Source organism: Onychostoma macrolepis, chromosome 22 (assembly GCF_012432095.1).
Source record: "Onychostoma macrolepis isolate SWU-2019 chromosome 22, ASM1243209v1, whole genome shotgun sequence".
Lineage (NCBI taxonomy): Eukaryota > Metazoa > Chordata > Actinopteri > Cypriniformes > Cyprinidae > Onychostoma > Onychostoma macrolepis.
In genome coordinates this window covers 5,529,200-5,543,875 of record NC_081176.1, presented here as the reverse complement: position 1 = coordinate 5,543,875, position 14,676 = coordinate 5,529,200, and the positions used below count along the sequence as shown (strand labels likewise).

At 36.1% G+C, this 14,676-nt stretch overlaps 1 protein-coding gene across 1 annotated transcript in view; it reads left to right on the top strand.

The window, feature by feature from the left end:
* Positions 1 to 1,923: 1,923 nt before the first annotated feature.
* LOC131530226 (uncharacterized) overlaps positions 1,924 to 14,676 on the top strand; it is a 14,433-nt gene continuing 1,680 nt past the window's right edge. The window contains exons 1-4 of the mRNA XM_058760378.1: positions 1,924 to 1,948; positions 4,143 to 4,498; positions 5,050 to 5,344; positions 5,778 to 5,915. Coding sequence (XP_058616361.1) covers positions 1,924 to 1,948; positions 4,143 to 4,498; positions 5,050 to 5,344; positions 5,778 to 5,915 — 814 coding nt within the window. The remainder of the gene's footprint in view (positions 1,949 to 4,142; positions 4,499 to 5,049; positions 5,345 to 5,777; positions 5,916 to 14,676) is intronic.

Sequence of the window (14,676 nt, the reverse complement as noted above, 5' to 3'; positions counted from 1 at the left end):
TTATAAACCACACAGTCCTGACTTCCTGTCTAAACAAAACTGCTGTACAGTGAAATAAACAGTCAAACAAGTGTCACAGACAACAAGGATATCATGCATCACAAATCCTACACCAGGTTTCCTCAGATATTGCCCTGGAAGGCCACTGCCCTGCAGAGTTTAGCTCCAACCCTAATCAAACACACCTGAACAAGCTTATCAAGGACTTCAGGATTCTTGTGCCCGAGACACACTGCAAGATTTTAGCAATCCTATAAGATTAGATTAGATAAAACATCATCAGCATGTGCTAGTGGTAAACAAAAAGAGCATGATAAATCACACTTTAGCAATTGTAGTTTTTATGCGTGCCCCCTGTACGGCACAGGACCATCGATTAAGAGCCACGATCACAGAAATCGCCACGATTGTTACACGATGCCAATTTTTCGTCTGGGACAACCGGAAATCATGCAGTGTGTTTTGCGCTTTAGAAAATCAGAGTTTGTTTGATCAGGGTTTGACTTTGAGCTAACATACAATGCTCAGAACAGAAATATAACCATTTACTCTTGAAAGATTAAGCCATGATGGGAGAGTGTGTTTGACAAAGAACACATAAAAAAATAAATTTAAAAAAAACATAAAAAAATACAGTGATCATAGAAGACCATCGGTGATCACGGAGAGAATCACGCCAGTTAGAAATATGTGTATTCAACTGCTGTGGCTGGATTTAACCAATCGCGAGATCTGCCAGTTGCAGTCAGGAAAAGAGTTGAAAATGGATGTTGGACGCACTGTTTTTTATAGTGACGCTTACGTAATTAGTATGGAAAGATAACAGGGCCAAAATAATTTAAACAGAACGCGTGATATTTGACCGTGTCCATGAGCATTGTTCATCCACATTAACATGGTTGTGGTTGGTGGTTGTGCAACCATGTGTGAAATGATGGTAACATAAATATACCTGAAGAAAAATACCTTGTTATAATAGTGCTTTATAATTAATTTATGTCAATACATATTTAATGTTAAATTGGCTAAATTGTTATTGCTACTTACATACCCTGAAAGTTACTTCCATTTTTGTTTTTGTGGGGTTTTTTTGCAACAAAGGGCTGCATTTTAACAGCTGACTTACACTTAAAGGGGCCCACTTTCCACAAGTTGATCAGATTCTTTAGAGTCTTAAAGGTGCACTAAGAGATTTTTCCAAACGATGTTGAAATTTGAAAGCATCAAAACAAACATGCCCATACAATAAAACTAAAAATATAATAAAATACCTAACTACATAATACTATTATTGTTAGAAATTGCAACAAAATAGAAATATAATACATTTAAAATTTTAATTAAAACATAATAATATACAAAAAAAAAAAAAAAAAAGAATAAATACATTCTAAAAAGATTTAGAAGATAAATACATTCTCCAAGACCACGGGAATCAGATAAGCCCTTTACACAATCTGACATGGCTGGGGTTGGAATTAAACTGCGGGTTTCGTCTGGCCAGAGGAGAACTGGCCTGCCGACTGAGCCTGGTTTCTCCCAAGGTTTTTTTCTCCATTCTGTCACAGAGGGAGTTTTGGTTCCTTGCCGCTGTCGCCTCTGGCTTTCTCAGTTGGGGACACTTAATTTCTAGCGATTATCGTCGATTTGATTGCACAGATACTATTTAAACTAAACTGAGCTAGACAATGACATCTCTGAATTCAATAATGAAATGCCTTTAACTGAAAATTGAGTGTTTAATCTTGTACATTACTGACACTCTATCCTCCAATTTGATATTGTTCAGTGCTTTGACACGATCCGTATTGTTAAAAGCGCTATATAAATAAAGGTGACTTGACTTGACTTGACATACCCCAACAGGACCTCACCCCTATTTTGATATTTCCGCCCCACACGTACGTACACAACCCTGGCATAATGACGATCGCAGAAACAAGCGAAGGTGACAAACAAGCATATTCAAACAAAACCTAACACAGATAAATTGTGTGAAACAAAGCAAAATCAACGTTACTCACCAATCAACAAAAAAATACAATGCAACCTCAGCATCTGATTCCAGGCTTTTCCAATGCTGGAAAGCTGCTCCGATATTTGCGCGGGTCTTTTTTATTATTATTGGGTCACAGATATATTTGTGGAGGTTTACTTCAGTCATTCCGTATGTTTACATGGACAACATTATTCCGATTTTAACACGATTAAGACAATACTCTGATTAAGAATCTACCATGTAAACAGAGATTTTTGATTACCTTCATCTGGCTAAAGTTATACTCAAAGTATGTTGACACTGCAGTGCTGTAGAAAGACAGCTAACACAACTACTCAAATAACCCGCAATTTGCAACATCACAATCTAAAAAGCTAAACACAACAAAGAGTAAATGTAAACAGTATTAGGAACTCCACAGCAGAGGTCGCGTTAACCGAAAATTCTCAGTCAATGACAGAATGTTTTTAGCAGTGATGGAAAAATCTGAAGGCCGTCCGTCACTTTGACAGATTACACTGAGGGTGATCTATTGTAATTTATAACTGTAATTCCCACCCCTGTCCAGTTGGTGGCGAGTGCGCTCCAGTGTGGCGGGATCATCAGCTCCAGAACAAAAATAAAACTCACTAGTCTTTTGCTATGCCTTTGATAATCAAAGTTTGATTACGCACAGGCGAGTATAGTAAATTGAATCACTTGATCTGAGGTGTCTACACCGATCACATTAAAGAGTGCCAAAACGGTATTTATTGCTTAAAAAGTAACAACCCACAAAGCTTAGCCTATTGCGATTTACTGGAGGCGCACTATACTGTATACTGTGCATTCATTAAATGAAAACATTATCGATTGGGATTTAAGAATCTATATTGGTTCATAAAAATGAGAATCTATTAAAATCGAAAAATCGTGTTTTTTTTTTACCCAGCCCTAGCATATTTTGTTGTTTTTAGTGGCCTCAGCTGTCACTGCGGGGTGTGTGTTGAACATGAAAAGTGACGCACATTCTCTGTTCATCTGTTTTCTTCATAAATAAATAAATGTATAAGCCTATATGCTCGTCCTCTAGGTTGATTATTAAAAATGAAATTGTGAACAAAAATAAAAGCAATTAAATTTGTTTTTACAATTAAAATATGAAAATTAAAATGACGGGTAATAATAGATTATGACAGATTTTTTATGACCCTGTCTGTCAAAATGACGGACAATGTTAAAGTCTAATGCAACCTCTGCTCCACAGTATTTTCTCATGTTTGCTCTGCTGTGTCCTGCCTATTTGTCTAATGTCTGTAATCAATCAGACAAAACAAGTCAGCCAATTGAACACATTGCACAAACAGCCCTGAAAATGGGAATAGTTGAGGTTTAGAAATAACAATCCCCACTCAGAGCCTACTAAAATTTGAGCTCCATTTGTTCACGCATTGTCTCAAGGACACGCCCACAACAGGGGAAATTCATATAAGCACCGCCCAGAGAAATCAGATTTGTTAGGAGAAGAATTCTTTAACACTAATCCTGTTTCTTAAAGGAAAAATGTTTTTTGTTCATTTGTTGGCAGTGTTTGCATTCATCATTAAAGGTAAGACATTTATTTTTACAATCTCTTCCTAAATTAGACACAAATGTAATACTCTTAGAGACATTTCCCTGCTTATACCAGTCTAACCTGCTGCGTTTGTTTCTGTGCGTCTCCTAGCCTGGCCAAGTTATTACTTTAAAAACCATTGTCTCTAAGTACACAATTTGAGTACTTGAGTAAAAATACAGATACCCTAATAAAATATTACTCTAGTAATAACCAGTATTACTTGGTTTGACATCATCATGAATTATGATGAATTGTCAAGTAGTCAGCACTATACATGTTAATCTGCAAGTATGTGTTATTTTATTACCAAAATATACATAGTACGCTGAAGCATGCAGATTTGTTACTTAATTTTGTTAAGTATTTATTTTAAAACTATGGTACTTTAAGTAAATATATAAGGTGAAAGCGGTCCAGATAACAAAAAAGTTTGAGAATGCATTGCTTGTAAAAAAAAATACTTTCTGAATGTATATAAGAGGTACGCTATTTTAGAAAGGAACATTTAAAAGATTTTATAATGATTTACTGTTCATTTTTTTTCAGGTGGGTCTGGTGTTGATGCAGACAGAGTGTTAATGTCTTTCACGGAGGGAAATTTAGTCACTATTTTCACTGATGTTAAAACAAATGAACAAGAAAGTATTAGATGGTATTTTAATGGCATTCTCATCGCTCAAATCAGAGGAGATCTTAGTGATATCTGTACAGATGTTCAGTGTAATGAAGATAATGAAAGATTCACAGACAGACTGGAAGTGGATCATCAGACTGGATCTCTGACTATTATGAACATCAGAACCACAGACTCTGGACTTTATGCACTAGAGATCATCAGCCACAACGACAGCAACATTGCAAAGATCTTCAGTGTCACTGTCAGTGGTGAGTCATCAATAAATGTTTAAAAGCAGGTTATATCTGTTTAAATCACATCATCAATGTGTTTTTTATAACAGTGGCATTCAGAGATTTTTAGGTTTACAATTGCTGGCCTCATTAAATGGAACAAAATGATTTTTATACTAAATTGTCTGTCTATTGGTGAGTTTTTCGTTTCCTCAGATAGTCTTGTTTTAGTCAAGATGATCTCGAGTCATCTCTGATCACTTTTATTATCGTACATTTAAGCTGATCTATTATTTCATCCTTAGTGTTTGTCTATATTATTCTAAAAAAATGATGAATAATGCATAGTTTATTTTTAATGTACTGCTGTAAATTATTAGAGTTTGTATATTATACTTATACATTTATATAGCTGCAGAATAGTAACCTTTAATTCAGCACTTGAGATATCTATCTTTATGTATAAAGACAGAAAAACATTTTTCCCTCAGTACAATTCACTTTACTGTATATTTAAGAGCTTCATGGTTAATTTAGTTTCTACTGATTTTCACAGCTGTTGGTTTGTGTTTCAGGTGTTCCTGATGAACAACGTGAAAAGAAGAGAAAGTCAGTGAATGAGGGAGAATCTGTTACTTTAGATGCTGGTGTAATGAAAAACCCAAATTATGTGATGACGTGGTATTTTAATGAGATTCTCGTTGCTGAAATCACTGGAGATCAGAGTAAGATCTGTACAGGTGAACAGTGTGAAGAGAGATTCAGAGACAGACTGAAGCTGGATCATCAGACCGGATCTCTGACCATCATGAACACCAGAACCACAGACTCTGGACTTTATACACTAAAGATCATCAGCAGCAGCAACATCATTAGTCATTTCAGTGTTACTGTCATTGGTGATTATCATTTAGTCATTTAGTGCTTTTTTCTTTTGATGTTTTAGAAAATGGTTAACATTTGTAAATTATTTCATTAAAAGTTTCTGTTGTTTTCATGGTGGCCTATTTGAAACAAGTCAGCCTTGTGTCAATATTAACATTCACAAGCATTTTATTTTTTTATAATGGATCACTGCTACAACAATTGTGATTATAAATAATAATTTTCAGTTGTGTGATTTCTAAAATGAAAAAAGTTCTTTCATCACAAACAACTGGAAAAGTAAAATGTGGTTAGAAAGTGCGAGAAGCCTGAATCTCTGAACAAGCACATCGAGTTATTGCTTCATGGTGAACATTTATGTATTGTGAAGCTCTACTTGACTGAATCTGCTGATGATTTATGGTGTTTGTCACAGATCAGACAAATGTCTTTTTCTACTCTCTACAGCTATGGAAACTCCAGCACTGGCTCTACATCCAACTCGTATAGCAGGAACAGTTATAGCTGTTCTGCTTCTGGCTGCAGCTGTAGTTGCTGGTGTGTTTTTCTGCCGCCACAAGACTTCTGACCAAGAAGGACAAAGGGGTAAGTATTACAGGTGATAATGCATGAGAAAATAATGCGCTTTATTGTGCTACAGTAATTTTTAAAGGGCAAAAATTTGTTCAGGTTTCATGACCCTTTAGAATTCACGTGAAGGTATACTTAGTAAAATATTTGCAAAAGGAATGTTTACAAATCTGTACAAATCTGGAGTTGTTACAGCAAAAGATATAAACAAAATGTAAGGTGAAATGTTATGTGATCTAATCTAATGTGAAGCATCTAATATTCTAATGTTTTCCACAGTGTTAAATTTTTTTATAAAATTAATGACGTTAAAGAATAAAATGAAACCACTAAATATAAATTAAAATAATTATAATAATGTGATAACACAGCAATAATAAACTGTGATAGAGACTTGTAGGTTTACATGCATTAATTTTTATCAGTCAGAAACTCAGAATGAGTCCAGTCTGACCTCAGGTTCTGAAAGTTCTAGTGAAATCAACCCTAAACCCTGCATACCGAGTCATATTTGTTTACTGAAGAAAAATTTAGCAGATGCGTGATGCATTAGTTGCCACATACAGAACCGGGGAAAACCACCATGATAATATCACTGCAGCTATAGCATGAGTATAATTGCCATTTTTTGCCTTGATGAAAAATAAAGCAAATATTCAGTATCCTCCAATGATTGCTGAATTCTGGTCTGCATACGTTATTAGTTGTGTGTTGATGGACTTTTGGGCTTACTGATTGGACTTATTGATAATAGACTTGGTCATTTCTATAAAGATGAGGAATATATGAATACATTTATTTCTTGTCGGAGTCTGGAAATAGCATGTCTGTATTAGACGTCTTTATTTTCACACACACACACACACACACACACACTGTCTTTGTTCAGTTTGAGAGATCTTGGTTGCAAGCATCTCATGATGCTGTAAAACAGTCAGTTTAAATATTGATATTTGTCTGATATAAAAGTAAATTACTATATACTTTTATAAATCAAAAAAATTGTTTTTTACGATTTTCTTTCATAAAAAAGGATTGAGGATGTTTGACTTTGACTTATAGGTTTCTGTAAGATGAAGTGTTCATTTGAATTGGTGTTTATAATGCAGGTCAATTATATATATTTTTTTTCCTTGTCTTGTTCTTGCTCTAAATTCTATTTTTCTGTGCTGCTGTGACAGATGAAAAAAGATAGTACCAGTGAGGGAAGGAGATTCTTTGACTCTGGACACTGATACTGAAATACAGAGAGATAATGATAAAATTCAGTGGATGTTTGGAGATGAAGACGCTCTCATAGCTGAAACCAAAGAAGGGACTGGAGAGTTTGTTACATTTGATAATGGCAAAGAGAGATTCAAAGACAGACTGCAGCTGGATCATCAGACTGGATCTCTGACCATCACAGACATGTGACCACAGACTCTGGAGAATATAAGCTAAAGATCATCAGAAGTGGAAATGTCTCATGTCTTAAGTTATTCAGTGTTGTTGTGTCTGGTAAGCAACTTGCATAATTCAGTATAATGGACATTTACAGTAGACAAACAATGTGTCAGTCATGTAGACGAAGGACTATTTTACAAAGTCCCTTTTCCAGATAAGTCAGTTCAGTCGGTGGTAATGTTTGCAAGATATGACAATTTAACACTAATCACATCTATAACATTCAAGAAATGTATGAGTTTGCAATGCATTTCAGAGATGCATAATAATAACATTTGACCATCCAATGTCAAATTTGAAAATCGCAAATATTTCTGGATTGTGGATCTTGTTATGAAGCTTTTATTCCTGAAAATATCTGTAAGTTTCTTTTTTTTTTTTTTTGTTATTTTAGGTTCTGTTTGTTTCTAAAGAAGATAATGTATTCAAATGTTCTCTAAAGTAATTCTATGTTAATTTTAAATTAAATGAATAATTCTAAAGAAATACCACCTCTCTGATCAGATCTAAAGCTGATGTGGTCTCAAGTTTGATCTTAAACGTTTGACATATATTCTTATTTTATTATTTCTCTTTGTCACTTTATTATCTTTTTGTTTACATTTAGCTTATATATTTGCAGTTTACATGCTGCAGCTCAGTTAGCGTCTAATTGCACCATCGCTAGTATTCTATTATAAAAATACTTCTTATAGAAAATATATAACCTAAAAAAAAGCCTTATATTAGATATAGATTAGCGAACTCCGTGATGAATTAACATGGCAACTTTTATCATGGGAGATTAAAACTGTAAAATATATAATATTTTGAAAAACAATATAAAAGGTCATTTATACACAGCGATGTCATCAGTTTTAGCTAATAAAACCCACCAGATGGTGCCATTTATCTTGGAGGTGACGAGGATGCGGAGGTCCTGGGCTGGTGTGGTTACACGTGGTCTGTGAGGCCGGTTGGATGTACTGCCAAATTCTCTGAAACGCCTTCGGAGATGGCTTGTGGTAGAGAAATGAACATTCAGTTCACGGGCAACAGCTCTGGTGGACATTCATGCAGTCAGCATGCCAATTGCACGCTCCCTCAAAATTTGTGACATCTGTGGCATTGTGTTGTGTGATAAAACTGCACATTTTAGAGTGGCCTTTTATTGTGGCCAGCCTAAGGCACACCTGTGCAATAATCATGCTGTCTAATCAGCATCTTGATATGCCACACCTGTGAGGTGGACGGAGTATCTCGGCAAAGGAGAAGTGCTCACTAACACAGATTTAGACAGATTTGTGAACATTATTTGAGAGAAATAGGCCTTTTGTGTACATAGAAAAAGTCTTAGATCTTTGAGTTCAGCTCATGAAAAATGGAGGCAAAAACAAAAGTGTTGCATTTATAATTTTGTTCCGTGTATGAATAAATCAACCTAACATAGTATTGAAAGATCGATTTATATCAGCAGGCTACTCATAAGAAGAGATACTGTGCACTAAAAATACAAAATGTAAAATGACTATATTAATGAACCATCAAGTAATGTGTTTTGATATTGTTGATATTTACCTGTTTCAATGTTATGCTTTTAAGTTGATGCCATACATGCTTGAAAATGAAAATGTTACAATATTTAGAAAGTAACTTATGTGTATGCTTATGTAGTGTTTAAATTAATGTGTATGAATTTTTGTTGTTTATACTGTAGAACAGGATGAAGTGAGCAAAAAGGTGTGAAAAGTAAGTTTATGAATTTAATGTTTGCAACTAACCACAAAGATTACTGAGAGGGCACACGAGGGCAAAGAGAAAGTGTTAAAACCACAAGCGGAGATACAACAGACAAAGAAGAAGGGGAGAAGTGCAAGAAGAAGACAACAACGTAGGCGACAAAGGAAGGATATTCAATAAATTAAACAGAATTTGCAAAGGCTGATACTCCTACAACAGGAAGACTGGATCGTATAGGATATAGAGAAGTTGATGAGTCAAATGAAATTGGAAGTTCCTGAATAGAAGTATAAAAGGTTTGAGGAGTAAACTACTCTTCAGATGCTGGCTGCATTAAGTGTGAAGGACACTTGACACCCTAAAAAGGGGCGCTTAGCAGTATCTCCAATATTGCTGTTTAGAGTTTGATTGTAGATCTCGTAGATTAGCTGATATTGTTTTATTTTTGCATTAACTGCTTTGTATAGTAACCAATAAAATAAGAGATTTTATTGTTACTATTGCTTCTCATGAGACTTTACTTGTAACTACAAACTGAGCCTCAAACAAGAACAACCACAAGGGAGTCTTCTATGTCATTCCTGTAGGACTGCAACCTGCGGGAAGGAGAGTGCTTTAAGGTTTAGGCTAGATTTGACTATCCTTACCCTACCTGACTAATCATAGGTTTAAAGGTGTAAGATAAAAGGGCACACCGAGTAACAGAGATAAAGGCATTCTGACAACTGAAATCAGTGGAGAGATGAACAATAGCTCCACATATGATGATGTTCTTGATGAGAGATTCAGAGACAGACTGAAACCTGGATAATCAGACTGGATCTCTGACCATCACAAACACCAGAACCACAGACTCTGGAGTTTATAAACTACTGATCAACAGAAATGGAAAAAAATATCAATGGAAACATTCAGTGTTACTGTCTTTGGTGAGTACCTCAGATAATTTCAAGAAATAAATAGTATAGATGTTTTAACACTATCAATCATTTAGATGAAGCACTTTGAGTCTCTATGACAAAAAGATTAATCATGTGATTTTATTTATCCTTGGAGTTGTCTTACTTTTCATTAATTTTACTCTTTGCGATCTGAGTCACATATTCATTTACTAAACAAAATTTCAGTGCATATGTGATACATCGGTCACCATATACAGAACTGGAGAAAACCACCGTGATAATGGCACTAGAGTTGCCATTTTTGCCTTTATGACATATCCTTTTTTAACAAATATTGAGTATCCTCCAATTATTGCCTAATTCTTCTCAGCATACATTTGTTGTGTGCTGATGGACTTTCTGACTTACTGATTGACTTGTTGATGATAGTGATGGTCATTTCTGTAAATATGAGGAATGTTGTTATTTATAGTGTACAGTTTACTGTGAGCAAATTTATTTCCTTGTGTGTCCAACAAGAACATGTCTCTGGAAATAGTCTGGAAATTGCATGTCTGTCTTCATTTTCTCTCTCTCTCTCTTTCACACACACAGTAGGTGCGTTTACATGTACACTTTTTTGTCATTCCGATTAAAATCATTCCGATTGAAAGATTCGATGAACTGTTTACATGAGACGTTATCTAATCCGATATGGTGTTTACATGTGCCTGTGCTTTCCATTTTAGGATATGATAGCCTACAGTAGGTGCGTTTACATGGAGCATTGTAATCGGTTTAAAAGTCCAATCCGAATGAAAATGCTCCATATAAACACCTCAATCGGAATAAAAATGCCCAAACCGAATGAAATTGTAATCGGTTTGAGAGGGGTGGGATAAACCTTTCTATAAACCGAACAAAATTAAAATCCTGCCATGTAAACACTTTAAACCGATTACTTTGCGTCTACGTCATCACGTCCAGAGGTCGGGTCGTCAGAACGTGAACGTGATGATGTCGGCAACCGTACATTCTGTGATTTGGGGACACCGACACTACAGTAGAGACTGGGTAATAGTGGAGGTATAAAGTTAAAATTTCCATTATACAGTTAAAAACACATTAGAAAGGAGAACGCTTGCTGTGTGACGAACTATCTGCTCTCATGTCCGGAGTGAAAAACAGATCATTTGTATAGATGACAGATTCATAATTTCCGATCTGCTTGAATTTATACGTGCTCACGCCATGAATGTTGTACGAAACACGATTGTGATAAAGCAATGCTTCTTTGATTCATTGTTCAGCAACTCTTGGTAAGAAATCGTGTATTTGTTCCATTTAAGTACAGTACAACTTTGTAGTATAAGAGTACAATTAATCTTAGCTGCATTACAGAGGGACATATGATTTCTATGATCGCGTTCTGGCCATATGACTGAGCGCTCGAATGAACTCAAGGGATTCAAATATTAACCGTTTATTCTAAGCAAGTGCAGACAGATATTAAAAATATTAACGTAAATATGGTTTTTGTTTTTGTTGTCACTGTAGGCTATTAGCATATCCTAAAATCGAAAGCGTCTCATGTAAACAGTTCATCGAATCTTTCAATCGGAATGATTTTAATCGGAATGACAAAAAAGTGTACATGTAAATGCACCTAGTGACAACAAAAACAAGTCACCAGAGGAAAAAACGCCCATATTTACGTTAATATTTTTAATATCTGTTTGCACTTGCTTAGAATAAACGGTTAATATTTGAATCCCTTGCGTTCATTCGAGCGCTCAGTCATATGGCCAGAACGCGATCATAGAAATCATGTCCCTCTGTAATGCAGCTGAGATTAATTGTACTCTGATACTACAAAGTTGTACTGTACTTAAATGGAACAAATACACGATTTCTTACCAAGAGTTGCTGAACAATGAATCAAAGGAGCATTGCTTTATCACAATCGTGTTTCGTACAACATTCATGGCGTGAGCACGTGTAAATTCAAGCAGATTGGAAATTATGAATCTGTCATCTATACAAATACAAATGACAAAGGCAACTTTTGGTCAAGTTGTTTATTTTCATTGAGCTACTTTCACTATCATCACTGTGTTGTTTCTAAGCTGAAAAGCAGAAAATTGCGCTTCATTTCAGATCTGTTTTTCACTTCGGACATGAGAGCAGATAGTTCGTCACACAGCAAGCGTTCTCCTTTCTAATGTGTTTTTAACTGTATAATTGAAATTTTAACTTTATACCTCCACTATTACCCAGTCTCTACTGTAGTGTCGGTGTCCCCAAATCACAGAATGTACCGTTGCTGACTTCACGTTCTGACGACCCGACCTCTGGACGTGATGACGTAGACGCAAAGTAATCGGTTTAAAGTGTTTACATGGCAGGATTTTAATTTTGTTCGGTTTATAGAAAGGTTTATCCCACCCCTCTCAAACCAATTACAATTTCATTCGGTTTGGGCATTTTTATTCCGATTGAGGTGTTTATATGGAGCATTTTCATTCGGATTGGACTTTTAAACCGATTACAATGCTCCATGTGAACGCACCTACTGTTGGTTTAATTTGAGAGTTCTGGGTTGCAGCGGTCTCGTGATGCTGTAAAACAATCAGTACAGTTTGAAAGACATTATCTCATATGCTCCTCAGTTTCTTCAAAGAACAACTTGTAATTTAATGCCAGTAATTGATATTTTCGCATATATTACTGTGTATATTAAGTCTTTTTCTATATATCAATTAAAACCTTTTATCGTTTTTACCATTTTCTTTCAGAAAACAGGATGATGATGTCTGACTTTGTCTTTGTAGATAGCTACATTTAGATTTCTGTAATAAGAAGTTGCGTTCATTTGAACTGATGTTTATAATCAACCTGATCTCACAGATTTCCGTGTAATGTTCACGGACTTAATTAACCTCCGAATCTGTGGTGGCATCACGGAATCGCCGAAAATTCCGTGCTGGGCTCACAGAAGGCATCAGCCGTGGTCCACGCACGGATTCACTGGTTCAACACCAGCGCTGCATCGGACCACGTAAAAAGAGTGACTCCGATGCAGTTATACTTTCACTGGAGTACCTGACCCCACCCCTACCCTAAACCTACCCAGTTCTGAACAATAATGATGACGATAAATTTCCCAGTATCGCGTCGGCATGTTGATGCTAAGGGTTTCCGTGCGTGGAGCACGGCTGATGCCTGTCACTGACTTACATTGGTATCACTTCTGTGAGCCCATCACGGATTTTTTTCTGTGAGCCCATCACGGAATTTTCGGCGATTCCGTGACACGGAATTCTGTGAGATCATGTTTATAATGCACGTGAATTATATATTTGAGTGTGGAGCAAATGATTAGTGTTCAGGAGCGTAGCCAGAAAAGAGACTCTGGGTGTGCATCAGAAAAACTGGGTGTGCCACATTTACTGTCAGATTAATGTGCAAAAAAAAAAAAAAAAAAACCCACCAAGACTGTGTATTACAGAACAGAACAGACTGGGCTGATATAGCCTGTAAAAATATATAACATCTCTAATTACGTAGTCAGAATGAAAAGGTGCATTTCTTTATTAAAGTTCATGTGGAGATGGCGAGTGCAGCGTCGCATTCGGCAACTTTATCTTTTCAGCCGACACTGACTGAGAAGAAATCACTAGTTTATTAATAAATAATTAAAATGTTTTCTTTTCCCTTTCCCCCAACATATTCATAATCATTAGCCTACTTTTGCCATTGCGAGTTTTATACGTGTGCTTGAGTGCGGAATAGGCTATACGCCTATATATTAAAGGACGGTTAGTAGCCTAGATTATTATATTAATCAATTTACGTGTGACGTGAAATCTTTATGTGACCACAGGAGTCATAAAATAAAGGCTATTGGCTCTAGGGTGCTCAACTACGCCACCTGGGGCCTTTCACACCAAGATGTACTTTAGCTCGACCTCCAGCACCTTGATTCAGACAAGAGGGCTCTCCCACACAGATACTAAAGTAATGACAGAGACGTGGTATTTCAATATAAAAGTACAAAAATGTTTATTAACAAATAATTCAACACCACAGTCTGGGGTTTGTTTCTCCAAGTAGTATGGGATGATACAAATTAAGCCCCCTAGACCAGCCAGAGGGAGGTAGTGGCTGCCACCAGAAATATAAAAGGAAACAAATAATAATTAAATGGATCAGCTGTTTAGGAGAGGTCACCTGTCCTGGAAAAGGAGTGCGGTCGACACCACCCGTGCTGTTGAATCTGCAGTCTATTCACACACGCACACACACACACACAGACACAAACACTACAAAAGGTGACCACTGCAAATAGTGAAGTGCTCATTACCACTACAAGTACTGTGCGCAATGTGTGAAGAGAAAGTCTCAGTCCGACGACCGATCCCACGAAACAGCTTCCACACTCTGGTTCTCCGGAACAGAGAAGAAAAGATTGATGTTACTCTTAAACCTAAGTGAAGAACTAAGCAAACTGATGTTAGCGTTACCACAACAAACTACTGGGGCAGCCAATACCACACCTATTACTGAACCACAAAATAACAACAAAAAAAGAAAAGAAACAAAAAATGAGGCAAAAACTACAATTGCATTACATTCACCGGAGGCAAAGCAGCAGTGACAATTTTTCTGCATGGAGAATTAAAAATCCATTAAATACAGTACATATCCTAAACAGGTATCAATCAATAATA